The 15782-nt window shown below is 59.2% G+C and overlaps 1 protein-coding gene across 2 annotated transcripts in view; it reads right to left on the bottom strand.

Annotated features, from left to right (window-relative positions):
- Positions 1–13148, bottom strand: part of TTYH1 (tweety family member 1) — a 30059-nt gene extending 16911 nt beyond the window's left edge. For both annotated transcript variants that reach the window (XM_030544838.1, XM_030544839.1), the window contains exons 1-2: positions 12888–13148; positions 608–780 (exon numbers count right to left, since the gene is read on the bottom strand). In XM_030544838.1, coding sequence (XP_030400698.1) covers positions 608–780; positions 12888–13013 — 299 coding nt within the window. In that variant the 5' untranslated portion in view covers positions 13014–13148. The remainder of the gene's footprint in view (positions 1–607; positions 781–12887) is intronic.
- Between the last annotated feature and the right edge of the window lie 2634 nt (positions 13149–15782).

Here is a 15782-nt window from a genome sequence, read left to right as displayed (position 1 = left end):
GGGGCCCGGGGCCTGTCCCCTCTAGGGGGCTCTGGCTCCCACCTGGCCCCAGGGCAGGGACTGGCTGGCTCAGGGGGGCAGGGAATGGGGCCCAGGGCCTTTCCCCTCTAGGGGGTGCTGGCTCCCACCCGGCTCCAGACCAGGGACTGGCTGGCTCAGGGGGGCAAGGAATGGGGCCTTTCCCCTCTAGGGGGCGCTGGCTCTCATCCAGCCCCAGGGCAGGGACTGGCTGGCTCAGGGGGGCTGGGAATGGGGAGTGGGGTCTGTCCCCTCTAGGGGTCGCTGGCTCCCATCCAGCCCCAGGGCAGGGACAGGCTGGCTCAGGGGGGCAGGGAATGGGGCCCGGGGCCTTTCCCCTCTGGGGGGCACTGGCTCCCATCCAGCCCCAGGGCAGGGACTGGCTGGCTCAGGGGGGGAGGGAATGGGGCGTGGGGCCTGTCTCCTCTAGGGGGCACCAGCTCCCATCCCATGCTGGAACCATCGATGAAGTGAGTTTGTTGAGGCCTCAGCCTACCTGCCCCAGCCCCCTCCCATTCTCACACAGGATGGGGGGCTCTGACCCCCCCACCCATCCATCTCCCCCCTTGCCCCTTCCCTGGGTCCCCACCAACAGATGACGATGGCGGCCACGCAGCTCCAGGTGATGCAGCAAACCCTGTGCGGCTTGGGCTCGTCCTCGTCCTCCGGGTCGCAGCAACAGAACCGGATCAGGTAGACGCAGATCAGAACGAGGCTGATGGCCAGGCAGAGTCCGGCCACGCTGGCCAGGAGCAGCAGGGCCTGGGGGACGAATGGACAGACGCAGATCAGCCAATGAACAGGCCCCCCGCCCAGCTCTGGGAGGGGAGTGGGGTCTAGTGGTCAGAGCAGGGAGGCTGGGAGCCAGGACTCCTGGGTTCTCTCCCTGGCTCTGGGAGGGGAGCAGGGTCCAGTTGTTAGAGCAGGGAGGGGCTGGGAGCCAGGACTCCTGGGTTCTCCCCTCTATTTCCAGGTGGAGGTGCCTGGCCCTGTGGCGATCTCTGCCCCCCAGGGCCCAAAGGGGGCAGATCGGGTCATGTCCCGCTATTCCCCCAGCCAGCCCCAATCTCCACCCCCAATCTCCACCACCCCACAGTCTCCCCCCAGCAGATTACCGCTTCTCTCAGTTTGCTCCAGGCTTAGACAGTGAAACCGCCCCCAGTGAAGCTGCGTGGGCCAGGCCTCCACCCCACAGCAGCTGGCAGAGTGCGGGGGCGGGGGGGTGGGGCGCTGCGGGGGGGAGGGGGGCCCTGTGAGACATTTCTCAGCCTGCTTCTGCTGGAGAGCGGCCAGGGTTTGACAGTCTGAGAAATACAGCTCATCTGGCTGCCTGTCCCCCCCCATGCACCCTCCATCCCCCTCCCCACATACCCTGTGTCTGTTCCCCCCACATGCACCCTCCATCCCTCTCCCCACAAAGCCTGTGTCCGTCCGTCCATCCGTCCCCATCCCACATACCCCGTGTCCATCCATCCATCCATCCCCATCCCCACCCCTCCCCACATATCCCGTCTCCATCCATCCCCACATACCCCGTGTCCGTCCGTCCATCCATCCCCACCCCTCCCCACATACCCCATGTCCATCCATCCATCCATCCCCACCCCTCCCCACATACCCCGTGTCCATCCATCCATCCATCCCCACCCCTCCCCACATACCCCGTGTCCGTCCATTCATCCATCCCCACCCCTCCCCACATACCCCGTGTCCGTCCATCCATCCATCCCCACCCCTCCCCACATACCCCATGTCCGTCCGTCCATCCATCCCCACCCCTCCCCACATACCCCGTGTCCGTCTGTCCATCCATCCCCACCCCTCCCCATATACCCCGTGTCCATCCATCCCCACCCCTCCCCACATATCCCGTGTCTGTCCGTCTGTCCATCCGTCCCCATCCCACATACCCCGTGTCTGTCCGTCCATCCATCCCCATCCCCATCCCCCCCACATACCCCGTTTCCGCCTGTCCGTCCATCCGTCCCCATCCCACATACCCCGTGTCCGACCGTCCATCCTTCCATCCCCATCCCCACCCCTCCCCACATACCCCATGTCCATCCGTCCGTCCATCTGTCCCCATCCCACATAACCCATGTCCGTCCGTCCATCTGTCCATCCATCCTCATCCCCTCCCCACATACCCTGTGTCCATCCATCCATCCCCATCCCCACCCCTCCCCACATACCCCGTGTCCATCCATCCATCCATCCCCACCCCTCCCCACATACCCCGTGTCCATCCGTCCGTCCATCTGTCCCCATCCCACATACCCCATGTCCGTCCGTCCATCTGTCCATCCATCCTCATCCCCTCCCCACATACCCTGTGTCCATCCATCCATCCCCATCCCCACCCCTCCCCACATACCCCATGTCCGTCCATCCATCCATCCCCACCCCTCCCCACATACCCCGTATCCATCCGTCCATCCATCCCCATCCCCTCCCCACATACCCCGTGTCCGTCCATCCATCTGTCCATCCATCCCCATCCCCTCCCCGCATACCCCGTGTCCATCCATCCATCCATCCCCACCCCTCCCCACATACCCCGTGTCCGTCCATCCATCCCCATCCCCTCCCCACATACCCCGTGTCCGTCCATCCATCCATCCCCACCCCTCCCAACATACCCCGTGTCCATCCGCCCATCTTTCCATTTATCCCCATCCCCTCCCCACATACCCCGTGTCCATCCATCCATCCCCACCTCTCCCCACATACCCCGTGTCCATCCGTCCATCTTTCCATCCATCCCCATCCCCTCCCCACATACCCTGTGTCCATACATCCATCCCCACCTCTCCCCACATACCCCGTGTCCATCCGTCCATCATTCCATCTATCCCCATTCCCTCCCCACATATCCCGTGTCCATCCATCCCCACCCTTCCCCACATACCCCGTGTCCGTCCATCCATCCATCCCTATCCCCACCCCTCCCCACATACCCTGTGTCCGTCCATCCATCCCCACTGCTCCCCACATACCCCATGTCCGTCCGTCCATCTCCACCTCCCCTCCCCCGTACCCCGTGTCCATCCATCCATCCCCCACACCTATCGCTCCAGCGAGGGGTGTGTGGGGACGGACGGACGGACACAGAGGGTATCGGGGGGCAGGGGGTGATGGATGGACAGACAGACAGAGGAGCGTGTCTGGGGATGCAGAGACAACCCAGTGCCATTTACTTTGTCCTGGCAGGTGGCGGGGGCCCGTGGGGCTATAGCCCGTTCCCAGCTGGCAGCGGGGGTGAGAGGCAGGCAGAGGCCCATGGGGCTGTGTGTGGGGAGAGAGGGAAGGGTGGAGGGGATGAAGGGATGCATGGGGACACAGGGATAGGGAGGGATGGGGGGTGGGGAGGGAGGGAAGGATGGGGTCTGTGTGGGGAGATGGCGGGAGGGATGAGGGGTGCGTGGGGATGGAGAAGAGCATAGGGACGGAGGGAGGGGTGCATGGGGATGGAGGGGCATGGGGGGCATGGATGGGCAGGGATAGAGGGATGGGGATGGGGGTGTGGGGAGGGAGAGGACGGATGGCTGTGAGGTGTATGTGGAGATGGAGGGAGGGATGGGGGCTGTGTGTGGGGATGGAGGGGCTGTGCATGAGGGGGATAGGGGGCTGTGCATGGGGAGGGATGGAGGCTGTGTGTGGGGACAGAGGGAGAGGTGCGTGGAGGGAGATGGGGGACTGTGTGTGGGGATGGAGGGAGGGATGCATGGTGAGGGGGGTGCATGGGGGAGATGGCTGTGTGTGGGGATGGAGGGAGGGGTGCATGGTGAGGGGGGGTGCATGGGGGGAGATGCGGGGCTGTGTGTGGGGAGGGATGGAGGCTGTGTGTGGGGATGGAGGGAGGGGTGCGTGGAGGGAGATGGGGGGCTGTGTGTGGGGACGGAGGGAGGAGTGCATGGTGAGGGGGTGCATGGGGGAGATAACGCCTGTGTGTGAGGGGAGATGGGGGGCTGTGTGTGGGGATGGAGGGAGGGGTGCATGGTGAGGGAGGGGTGCGTGAGAGGAGATGTGGGGCTGTGTGTGGGGATGGAGGGAGGGGTGCATGGTGAGGGAGGGTTCATGGGAGGAGATGGCGGCTGTGTGTGGGGACGGAGGGAGGGGTGCATGGTGAGGGAGGGGTGCATTGGGGGAGATGGTGGCTGTGTGTGGGGATGGAGAGAGGGGTGCATGGTGAGGGAGGGTTCACGGGAGGAGATGGCGGCTGTGTGTGGGGATGGAGGGGGGGTGCATGGTGAGGGGGGTGCATGGGAGGAGATGGCGGCTGTGTGTGGGGACGGAGGGAGGGGTGCATGGTGAGGGCGGTACATGGGGGGAGATGGCAGCTATGTGTGGGGATGGAGGGAAGGGTGCATGGTGAGGGGGGTGCATGGGAGGAGATGGCGGCTGTGTGTGGGGATGGAGGGAAGGGTGCATGGTGAGGGGGTGCATGGGGGGAGATGGCGGCTGTGTGTGGGGATGGAAGGAGGGGTGCATGGTGAGGGGGGGTGCATGGGGGAGATGGCAGCTGTGTGTGGGGATGGAGGGAGGGGTGCATGGAGAGGGAGGGGTCTGTGCATGGGGAGAGATGGGGGGCTGCACGTGGGGGTGGGGGCATGAGTGGGGGGGCGGGCGGCTGAGCGGCTGCACCCTGCCTGTCTCAGAGGCAGAGGCGCTGGCTCGGCGGCACGGGGGCCCCCGGTGACCTACATAGCAGCGAATCCAGAGCTCGGCTCCTGGTTCCGCCTGCCAAGGGATTCACCAGCTAATGTGGCTCCCGCCCCTGGCCTGGCCCCCCCTGATGTCCCCGCAGGGAGCCAGGCTGCTCGGGGTCCTCGAGTGACCCCCTAGCCCACCCCACTGCTGTGAAGCCAACGCTCCCCAGTGAGGACCCCTCCCAGGAGCTCATTAGAAACGGAGCCCCACGCTGTACAACAGGAACATGCTGCCAGGGACGGGCCCCGCCAGCCCAATTCGCCGGCCCCCGTTCCCGGCGCACCTCTGCGCAGGACGGATCCCCTGACCCCCCGGGACCCCGCCAGCCTGGTATCCCCCTGATTCCCCTGGACCCAGCCAGCCCAGTATCCCCCCGATGCCCCAATCCCCCAGGCCCAGCCAGCCTGGTATCCCCCCAATCCCCCCAGGCCCAGCCAGCCCCGTATCCCCCCGATTTACCCGGGCTCAGCCAGCCTGGTATCCCCCCGATTCACCCGGGCTCAGCCAGCCCGGTATCCCCCCGATTCCCCTGGGCCCAGCCAGCCTGGTATCCCCCCGATTCCCCTGGGCCCAGCCAGCCCAGTATCCCCCCGATGCCCCAATCCCCCAGGCCCAGCCAGCCTGGTATCCCCCCAATTCCCGCAGGCCCAGCCAGCCCGGTATCCCCCCGATTCCCCTGGGCCCAGCCAGCCTGGTATCCCCCCGATTCCCCTGGGCCCAGCAAGCCCAGTATCCCCCCGATGCCCCAATCCCCCAGGCCCAGCCAGCCTGGTACCTCCCAATCCCCCCAGGCCCAGCCAGCCCGGTATCCCCCTGATTCCCCTGGGCCCAGCCAGCCTGGCATCCCCCCAATCCCACTGGGCCCAGCCAGCCTCGTATCCCCCTGATTCCCCTGGGCCCAGCCAGCCCAGTATCCCCCCGATGCCCCAATCCCCCAGGCCCAGCCAGCCTGGTATCCCCCCAATCCCCCCAGGCCCAGCCAGCCCGGTATCCTCCCAATTCCCCTGGGCCCAGCCAGCCCGGTATTCCCCCGATTCCCCAGGCCTAGCCAGCCTGGTATCCCCCCAATTCCCCTGGGCCCAACCAGCCCAGTATCCCCCCGATGCCCCAATCCCCCAGGCCCAGCCAGCCTGGTATCCCCCCAATCCGCCCAGGCCCAGCGAGCCCGGTATCCCCCCAATTCCCCTGGGCCCAGCCAGCCCGGTATCCCCCCAGTTCCCCTGGGCCCAGCCAGCCTAGTATCCCCTCAACCCCCCATTGCCCCAGGCCCGGCCAGCCTGGTATCCCCCCAATCTCCCGAGGCCCAGCCAGCCGGTATCCCCTGGATCCCCCTGATCCTCCAAACCCTCCCCCCAGATCAGCCCCCTGGGCTCAGCAGCCTAGAGAGGAGAAGGACCCCCCCCCGCTGGTCCCTAGAGAGGGGAAGGGCCCCACACCCCCCGCTGGTCTCTAGAGAGGGGAAGGGCCCCACATCCCCTGCTGGTCTCTAGAGAGGGGAAGGGCCCCACATCCCCTGCTGGTCCCTAGAGAGGGGAAGGGCAGTGACTGGGCTCCCCAGCAGCAATTCACTCAGCAGGGGTGGGGAAGAGGAGAAGAAATATTAATTAAAAGCAAAGGGAGGGGTGTGGGGGGAGGGATGAAGGGGTGGGGGGGAGGGAGGGAGTGGCATGAGGGAGGGCAGGAGGGATGGAGGGGTGTGAGGGAGGGAGAGATGGAGGGGTGTTGGGGGAGGGAGGGATGGCGGGGTGTGGGGGGAGGGATGGAGGGGCATAGGGGAGGGAGGGAGGGATGGCGGGGTGTGGGGGAGGGAGGGATGGCGGGGTGTGGGGGGAGGGATGGAGGGGCATGGGGAGGGCAGGAGGGATGTAGGGGTGTGGGGGAGGGAGAGATGGAGGGGTGTGGGGGGAGGGATGGAGGGGCATGGGGGAGGGAGGGAGGGATGGCGGGGTGTTGGGGGAGGGAGGGATGGATGGCGGGGCGTGGGGGGAGGGAGGGAGGGATGGAGGGGTGTGGGGGAGGGAGGGGTCGATAGGCAGGATTAAAGATCATAAACAAGCTGCCTCCCGCCTGTTACGCAGACAACTCCTGACACACATTAATTCCCAGCTAATCTGCATTTTGTTTTTTTAAAAAAAAAGAGGCGCATTTTTGATATTTGCATCTCGTAATCCCCAGGACAGGATTGGGGGTGGAGGCCAGATTTGGTCTTAATCTGCCCAGAGATAGATCCCCAGCTGGTGTCAATCATCCCTTGCTCTGTCAGAGACAATGGGGCCAGACCCCTAGCTGGGAAGAGGAGGAGGGGTGTCCATTGGCCATCGCTCCATCGGAGGCAATGGGGCCAGACCCCTAGTTGGGGGGGCTGGGAGGAGGTCAATCAGCCATCAAGGGATAGACTCTGCCACTTCCCTTGGTAGCTTATTCGGATGAGGCATTTTGACTCAGTTAAATTACACCCTTCCCCAGCCCCCGCTGTTCAAAACTGGAGTCTTCTTCCCAGTTTGAGGGTATCTGGCTTCCAACCCTTGGGTCTTCTGCCTTCCAGGTCAAAGAGTAGCTGATACTTCCTCCCCGGGAAGGTCCCTCTACATCGTAATCAAGTTACCTCTTGATCTTTTCAATCAGCAAATTTTATTTTTTGAATTCACACTTCGTTACTTCTGTTTGAGTCTTAATTCGATATAAAGGCATTGAGCTGGGGCAATGCCTCAGATGGTTCGACTCTCAAAGCAGCCAGCGCAGACTTTCAGAGAGGCCACTCTATAGGCAATTTTGTACCTGGAATGCATTTGTTATAGATCGGGGGTACAGCATCAGTATCAAAATCAAACTGCCTAGGTCTTTCCCTACCAGAGGGAGGTCTCAGAACTTCCTGGTCGCCGATGTGAAAGAGCCTGCACACACGTTGTTTCCATCCTAACCTTGTAGCGAAGATCTTGGCTAAAGCCTGAAGTCTGAGGTTTAATAGCCCATTGTTAGATCTCAAAGCACCTGACCAAGGAGGTCAATGTAATTATCCCCATTAACTGAGGCAGTGTCCTGTCCACAGTCCCCCAGCCAGGAATAGCTATAGCAGTATAAGCAACCCGTATTCCTGCAGCCCCTCCAAGGAAGAGGTATAGTGGGACCATGATTGTGCGTAGACAAGTCTTTGAAGATGGTCTTCAGAAGCGCTGAGGAGTTTCGACTCAGTTGTGTTAATTCACTTGCACTAATATGATGGAAGAAAAGATCTAGTAGATCAGACTCCAAGGAATGGAGACTCTACCTCATCTCTAGGGGAGCTCTTCCACAGATATTTCTCATCTGGATTGATCTTGCTTTAGCTTTTCTGGGATGCTGTGTCCAATTCTGGCCTCTCACGGGCAAGAATGAGGAACCTGAACTGGACCAGTTGCTAGGATGTTCCGGAGACCGGACTGTCGATTTTACGAGAAGAAACTCAAAGAGTTTGGCATGCTTAGCTTAAAAAGGAGGCTGGGAGGGGATCTGATCGCTTTCAGGGGGGCAAACGGCAGGGAAGGAGAAGGTGTGTTGAAACCGAAGAACAGTGCCTGGCTCAGGAACAAATGGGCATGGATAAACTGAGGCTGGAAATTAGAAGGAAGTTTCTAACCATCTGGATCAGCCTAAGTGGTTTGAAGATGGAGCTGTACATCTATGAATGGGACGGCAGGATGATGTTGCTGACGATAGCAGGGGACTGCACTCTGTGACCTTCCCAGTCCTGCGTCCTTCTGAATTTCTAGACTGTGGAAAAGTCACCCCTTTTGGCTGGGCCCAATCAAGTGAGCTCCTCGAGTCTCTTTGCTTGTTCACATGGAGATGCTATTCCCGAACCAGGTTGGATGTGCCGTCGCTATATCGGGATGACTCCCAGTGTGAGGACATGTTTATACCACAATCAAAGGGGCCCATATTTTGGTTCAGCTTGGTCCAGCAGCCCAGCTGATGGCATCTTGCTCCTATGCTCAGGGTCTGACTGATCACCAGCTTTGGGGGCAACATCCCCCAGCTTCCTCCACAGTCTTGGCGGGTGGATCATCTGGGCTCAACTCCCCTAATTCATCCCCTGCCAGTGTCAGGGCTGTCTCGGGGTTTGCTTGCTGTTAGGGCGCCTCCTCCTGGCTGCTCTAGGAATTAGTTCCTTCCAGGTCTGATGCCCCCTTCCGTCACTCAGTCGTGCAAACCACAGTCTCTCTCTCGGAGTGCTCCCTAGTCATGGCTTGGCCCTCCGTGCTCACAACACACTTTCCCCCTCCCGGGGTATCAAAGTCAAACAGGATGAAACATCCTACAACCCAGCCTGTGCCCCTTACCTGGTGGTTGGTAGGGGAGCCTGGGCCCACCCTTCACTCCAGGAACCAGCTTGAAGACCCTCTTACTAGTGTCCAAGGTCTGCAGCATCCTAGTCAGGGGTTGCTCAGGTCACTTAATTCCCCTCAGCTGTGGGACTATCTGAGTAACTGGTCCCTTCTCAGATAGCGTGGGGCAGCCCCCCACTTCAGAGGGGCATTTCCCACTGTCTCTGTTTGGAGCTGCAAAATGTGAATCAACTGTGGATAATGGCGTTCAAAGCAGGGATGAACGTGACCTGTGCTCAGATGAGGTGTGGGGATGTCTTTCTAGGATGTCCACCGTGCATCGGATTATTTCGTACAAGCTCATCTGGTCAATTGCCCCACGTGTTATCCTAGAACTGTGGGGCCGGAAGAGATCTTAAGGGGTCATTACATCATCTCCAAGTCAACTTGGATCAGCTCGTTCCACTTGTTCTTAAAACCCTCCAAGGACCAGCCCCGAGACGGGTTTTACAGGCACATTGGCTCAGACACCTTGCCCGGATAATTCAGAGTAAGGTTTGAGAACTCCATGGCCACACGGTCTAAGAACCCTGCGTCCACACAGTTTTCATCCTAATCTCGTAGCTGCGAGCTCGGTTTAAGCCTGAGGTTGAGTGGCCCAGATGGAATTTGGATCCTTGTTAATGACAGCTCTGGATATTGTTGGTGCCCATCTAGGCTTCCTAACTTGCCAAGATCCTGGCCCCTACACCACCCGGTGGCAAGGAGTTCCACAGGCCAATGATGCCTTGCCTTGGATCATGTGTGAAGTCACCACCATTTAATTTCACGGGACGCTCCGTGCAAATGTTCTCCAGGCCTTGGGGCATCCTCATGGCTCTTCCCTGCAGGAATCTCGCTGGCCTGGATTACGCAGGGTTACTTGCAAATCTAGGTGTCTGGGAATCAGGCCAGATGGGACCCCTCTTGAGAGGAGATGGCAGGTTCAGGGACTCAGGAACTAGGGGGCGGCTCAGAGATACACAGGAAGTTTTTTGGGGGGATGGAGGTAACATGTTAATGTAATTCTATATCTAGCTAATGTCACCATCTGAGTGGTTGAGTAGTTTGAATGGAGATGGAAAGACAGATGGATGGAGGGATAGGGATGGAGGTAGAGGAGTGTAGGGACGGATGGCCAGATAGACACAGGGATGGGATGGATGAGAAGCAGGGATGAGAATGGAGATAGAGGGATGGGGATAAATAGATAAAGGGCTGTGTATGGGGCTGGATGGATAGAGGTGAGTGCATGGGGACAGACAGGTAGCTCTGGGGATAGATGGACCTACAGACAGCGCGACCCCACCACTGTAGGGAGAGGAGCTGCCCCTGTTGGTGGGGCCCCAGATGGTAACATCTGAAGTAGGGTATGATGCCCCCCCAGCCTCCCCCCAGCACACATAACAGGTGGCTCCCAGCATAACAAGAGATTAGACACACACCCCTCAGTCAATTACCCCCCACCCCTGCTGGCCCCACTGCCTGGCCAGACCCAGGACACAGACATGTCCCCTTCACCCCCACTTGTGCCCACTCTGCCCCCTTCCCAGCTCTGCACTCCCTCTGCCTTCTTGTCTGTCCTGGCATTGGGACCAGGATCACCTTCACTTCTCTTGATCCCTCGAGCTGCCAGTCTCTCTCCCTCTCTATCCTTCTCTCCTCGGGTCCTTACATGCTCCAATCTGTCCATCCCTCTCCACCCTCATTTTCTTCCTCCCTCTGTCCATCCCTCTTCTCTTTCTGTCTCCCTCCCTCCTCAACTCCTCCATCCCCTCCCGTCTCTTTCTATCCATCCTCGTCCTCCAGCACTCACACTGCTCCATCCATCTCTCCTCCATCCCTCCTGTCTCCTTCTATTCATCCCGTTCCCTCCAATACTCACACTGCTTCATCCATCTCTCCTCCATCCCTCCATCCTCTTTCTATCCATCCCCTTCCCCCAACACACACACTGCTCCATCCATCTCTCCTCCATCCCTCCATCCCCTCCTGTCTCTTTCTGTCCATCCCCCTTCCTCCAACACGCACACTGCTCCATTCATCTCTCCTCCATCCCTCCACTCTCTTTCTATCCATCCCCGTCCTCCAACACAGACAGTGCTCCATCCATCTCTCCTCCATCCCTCCTGTCTCCTTCTATCCATCCCCTTCTTCCAACACACACTGCTCCATCCATCTCTCCTCCATCCCTCCTGTCTCCTTCTATCCATCCCCTTCCTCCAACACTCACACTGCTCCATCCATCTCTCCTCCATCCCTCCTATCTCCTTCTATCCATCTCCTTCCCTCCAGCACTCAGACTGCTCCATCCATCTCTCCTCCATCCCTCCTGTCTCCTTCTATCCATCCCCTTCCTCCAGCACTCACACTGCTCCATCCATCTCTCCTCCATCCCTCCATCCCCTCCTGTCTCCTTCTATCCATCTCCTTCCCTCCAGCACTCACACTGCTCCATCTCTCCTCCATCCCTCCTGTCTCCTTCTATCCATCCCCTTCTTCCAACACACACTGCTCCATCCATCTCTCCTCCATCCCTCCTGTCTCCTTCTATCCATCCCCTTCCTCCAACACTCACACTGCTCTATCCATCTCTCCTCCATCCCTCCTGTCTCCTTCTATCCATCTCCTTCCCTCCAGCACTCAGACTGCTCCATCCATCTCTCCTCCATCCCTCCTGTCTCCTTCTATCCATCTCCTTCCCTCCAGCACTCAGACTGCTCCATCCATCTCTCCTCCATCCCTCCTGTCTCCTTCTATCCATCCCCTTACTCCAGCACTCACACTGCTCCATCCATCTCTCCTCCATCCCTCCTGTCTCCTTCTATCCATCCCCTTACTCCAGCACTCACACTGCTCCATCCATCTCTCCTCCATCCCTCCATCCCCTCCTGTCTCCTTCTATCCATCTCCTTCCCTCCAGCACTCAGACTGCTCCATCCATCTCTCCTCCATCCCTCCTGTCTCCTTCTATCCATCTCCTTCCCTCCAGCACTCACACTGCTCCATCCATCTCTCCTCCATCCCTCCTGTTTCCTTCTATCCATCCCCTTCCTCCAGCACTCACACTGCTCCATCCATCTCTCCTCCATCCCTCCTGTTTCCTTCTATCCATCTCCTTCCCTCCAGCACTCACACTGCTCCATCCATCTCTCCTCCATCCCTCCTGTTTCCTTCTATCCATCTTCCCTCCAGCACTCACACTGCTCCATCCATCTCTCCTCCATCCCTCCTGTCTCCTTCTATCCATCCCCTTCCTCCAGCACTCACACTGCTCCATCCATCTCTCCTCCATCCCTCCTGTTTCCTTCTATCCATCTTCCCTCCAGCACTCACACTGCTCCATCCATCTCTCCTCCATCCCTCCTGTCTCCTTCTATCCATCCCCTTACTCCAGCACTCACACTGCTCCATCCATCTCTCCTCCATCCCTCCATCCCCTCCTGTCTCCTTCTATCCATCCCCTTACTCCAGCACTCACACTGCTCCATCCATCTCTCCTCCATCCCTCCTGTCTCCTTCTATCCATCCCCTTCCTCCAGCACTCACACTGCTCCATCCATCTCCTCCATCCCTCCATCCCCTCCTGTCTCCTTCTATCCATCTGCTTCCCTCCAGCACTCACACTGCTCCATCCATCTCTCCTCCATCCCTCCTGTCTCCTTCTATCCATCCCCTTCCTCCAGCACTCACACTGCTCCATCCATCTCTCTTTCTCCCTCCTTTTTTCTTTCTTTCCATCCCTCCCTTTCAACCTGCTTCTGTCCCTCTATTCCTCCGCCCTCCTTCGTACTGCTCCCCCACACCCCCCCTTACCTGCTGGTACTCCCTGTCCTGGGGGGCGAAGCTGCTCTCCACCACCTCGAACTGGAAATTGGTGCGCGGCACCTGGTGGAGCAGGTAAACCCACCACGACGCCTGGTACCCCTGGGGAGCCCCCATAGTCCCCTCTGGGCGCACGTGAGGGGGACCCTCTCCCCGGACGCCTGGGTCCCCTGGCTCACCGCCTCGGGCCGCCCATGGGGCTGCGGGGGCCGGAGTGGGCGCAGGGGCGCCCGGCGGGCAGGGAGATGGAGAGCGAATGAGCGAGCGGAGGTTTGGCTGGGGGGGGGCGAGAGGATATTATGCATGGGGGAGAGATGGGGGGGTGTATGAGGGAGGGGCAGTGCCCCCTGGTGGTGACATCCTGGAACTGCCAAGCTATTCCCCCCCACCCCGTCCCTAGGGGACCCCTTTAAATTAACCCTTCGCTTCCCAGTCCATGGGGGCTACAGCGCCCCCTGGTGGTGACATCCGGGAGCTTCCTAACTAGTCATTAAATCCGCCCATAGGGAGGGGGCGGAGAGAGGGAGCCGCTTTAAATTAACCCTTCATGTCCCAGCCCATTGGGAGGGCGGAGCCTGGGGAAGGGACAGCACCCCGTAGTGGTGAGCTGATATAATTCATCAGCTGTTCAGTCTCCCCCCTCCCATAACAGGGACCCTTGAAATTAATTTAACCTTTAACCCTTTAAATTAACCCTTAAATTAACCCTTCGCTGCTCCATCCACTCCCAGATCCTCATGACCCTCCTTCCCCGTGCTCCTTATTATCATTCATTACCAATACTTGCCTTGCCACTGCTCCTAAATGGACCGGGCCAGGGCTGCCCCGCGCCAGGCGCTGTACAGACACAGAATGAAGAGACGGTCACTGCAGTGGGTGGAGACAAATGGATTGACCCTGGGGGGCAGGGAGCACAAAGAAACAGGCTGGTCAGTTTGAGCAGCAGCTGTCCCAGCAAACCAGCTGCCCTAATACCTGTCACCATTCACGTATGTGTCCCGGCAAAGGGGCGTTTTGGAAGCCTGGGACGTGCCAAGTCCTTGGCCTTATGCAAAATCCTATAGCAATGAGTTCCACAGGCCAATTGCGTGTTATGGGGAAAAGTGCTTCCGTGGCTCAGTTTTTAATTGGTCCCCTTGAATCTCAGCGCCATTGTCTCCCCGCCCCCAACCCACTAGACCGGGGTGGGCAAACTTTTTGGCCCGAGGGCCACATCTGGGCATGGAAATTGTATGGCGGGCCATGAATGTTCATGAAATTGGATGTTGGGGTGTGGGATGGGGTAAGGGCTCCGGCTGGGGGTGTGCAGACTCTGGGGTGGGGCCAGAAATGAATTCAGGGTGCGGGAGGGGCCTCCAGGCTGGGGCGGGAGGTTAGGGTGCAGGGGTTGCTGGCTCTGGGGTGGGGCTGGGAATCAAAGGGTTTGGAGGGCAGGAGGGGGATCAGGGCTGGGGCACAGGATCAGGGGTGCAGGCTCTGGGCGGCGCTTACCTCAAGCAGCTCCTGGAAGCAGCAGCATGTCCCCTCTCCAGCTCCTACGTGGAGGCACAGCCAGGCGGCTCTATGCGCTGCCAAGTCTGCAGGTGCCGGCCCTGCAGCTCCCATTGGCTGCAGTTCCCAGCCAATGGGAGCTGCAGTCCTGGCGTTTGGGGTGGGAGCAGCATGCGGAGCCCCCTGGCTGCCCCTACGTGTAGGAGCCGGAAGGGGGACATGCTGCTGCTTCCAGGAGCCACGGCACACACAGAGCGGGGCAAGTCCCTGCTCCGCTCCCTGGAAGGAGCTCAAGGGCCAGATTAAATGGTCTGATGGGACTGTCTGCATTGGTGGTGGGATACCAGGGTGACGATACATGAGCATAGAGAGAGACCTGCCTAGGAGGGGGAAACCCTGTGTCCTAGCGCCCTCCCTCCCTCTGCAATTGCTTAAAAATAATGTATCTGACTTTGCTGCACTCAACCAAAAAAAGTAAGAACTCTGTTTTTCTCCAACCTGAGTGAGCATCGTAGGCTTCGGTAAGTGTGTGCAAGAAAATCCAGTGTGGGTTGAAGGTCATTCTCAGCATGTGCCAGGATGACACAATCGTCGGCGGACTGAAGATCAGTAATGGATGCCCTGAAGACTTTAGACTTCAAGCGGAGATGTCGATTAAAGATTAAAGAGCCGCCCGTCCATTCTGTATTGAATGTCAACTCCATGGGGGGTGTGGGGTGATCTTTAATGAGGATGATCAACAGCTAAATAGGTTGAAAACAGGGTTGGGGTAATGACGGATCCTTGCCTAACCTCAGTTTTGATGACCAATGGGCATTACAGAGAACTGGGGCAGTTATCTGCTCATGGAGAAGCCTCAGGACCTTAATAGATATTGAAGGGCAGCCAGATCTGGCCAGACTCTTCCACAGGCCTCCATGATTGACAGAGTCAAAGGCCTTTGTCAAGTCGATGAAAGCCACGTACAGGGGCGGATTTTGTTCCTGAGATTTTCCTGGATTTGGCAGGCAATGAAATTCATGTCTAAAGCTGCACTGAGATTCCAGCACAATGGCCTCAGCGAGGGGAAGTAATCGGTTTAAGAGGATACCGGCAGGAATTTTCTCTGCTGTAGATAGCAAGGCAATACCTCAAGAGTCTAGCCACCTCCAAAACCCCCCCATTTTGTGCCCCTTGCTCCTCCCAGGGGCTGGGCCTGGGCAACACGGGCTTCTTTAACCCACTATCTCTCTGCATCCCCAGGGGCCCGGATCTGGCCATGCAGGGAAGAGAATCTCTCAACAGAGGAGCCTCACTTGGTGCCACGGCTTGTGTTGCACATGGGCAAGTTTGCAGACTGAGAGGGAAGGCTGCAGAGTCAAACCCTCCAGCACCAGGAAATGTCAGTTAAGGTTT

This window comes from Gopherus evgoodei, unplaced genomic scaffold, assembly GCF_007399415.2.
Source record: "Gopherus evgoodei ecotype Sinaloan lineage unplaced genomic scaffold, rGopEvg1_v1.p scaffold_35_arrow_ctg1, whole genome shotgun sequence".
NCBI lineage: Eukaryota > Metazoa > Chordata > Testudines > Testudinidae > Gopherus > Gopherus evgoodei.
Note: the sequence above shows the minus strand (reverse complement) of the source record. Positions and strands in the feature narration are given on the sequence as shown.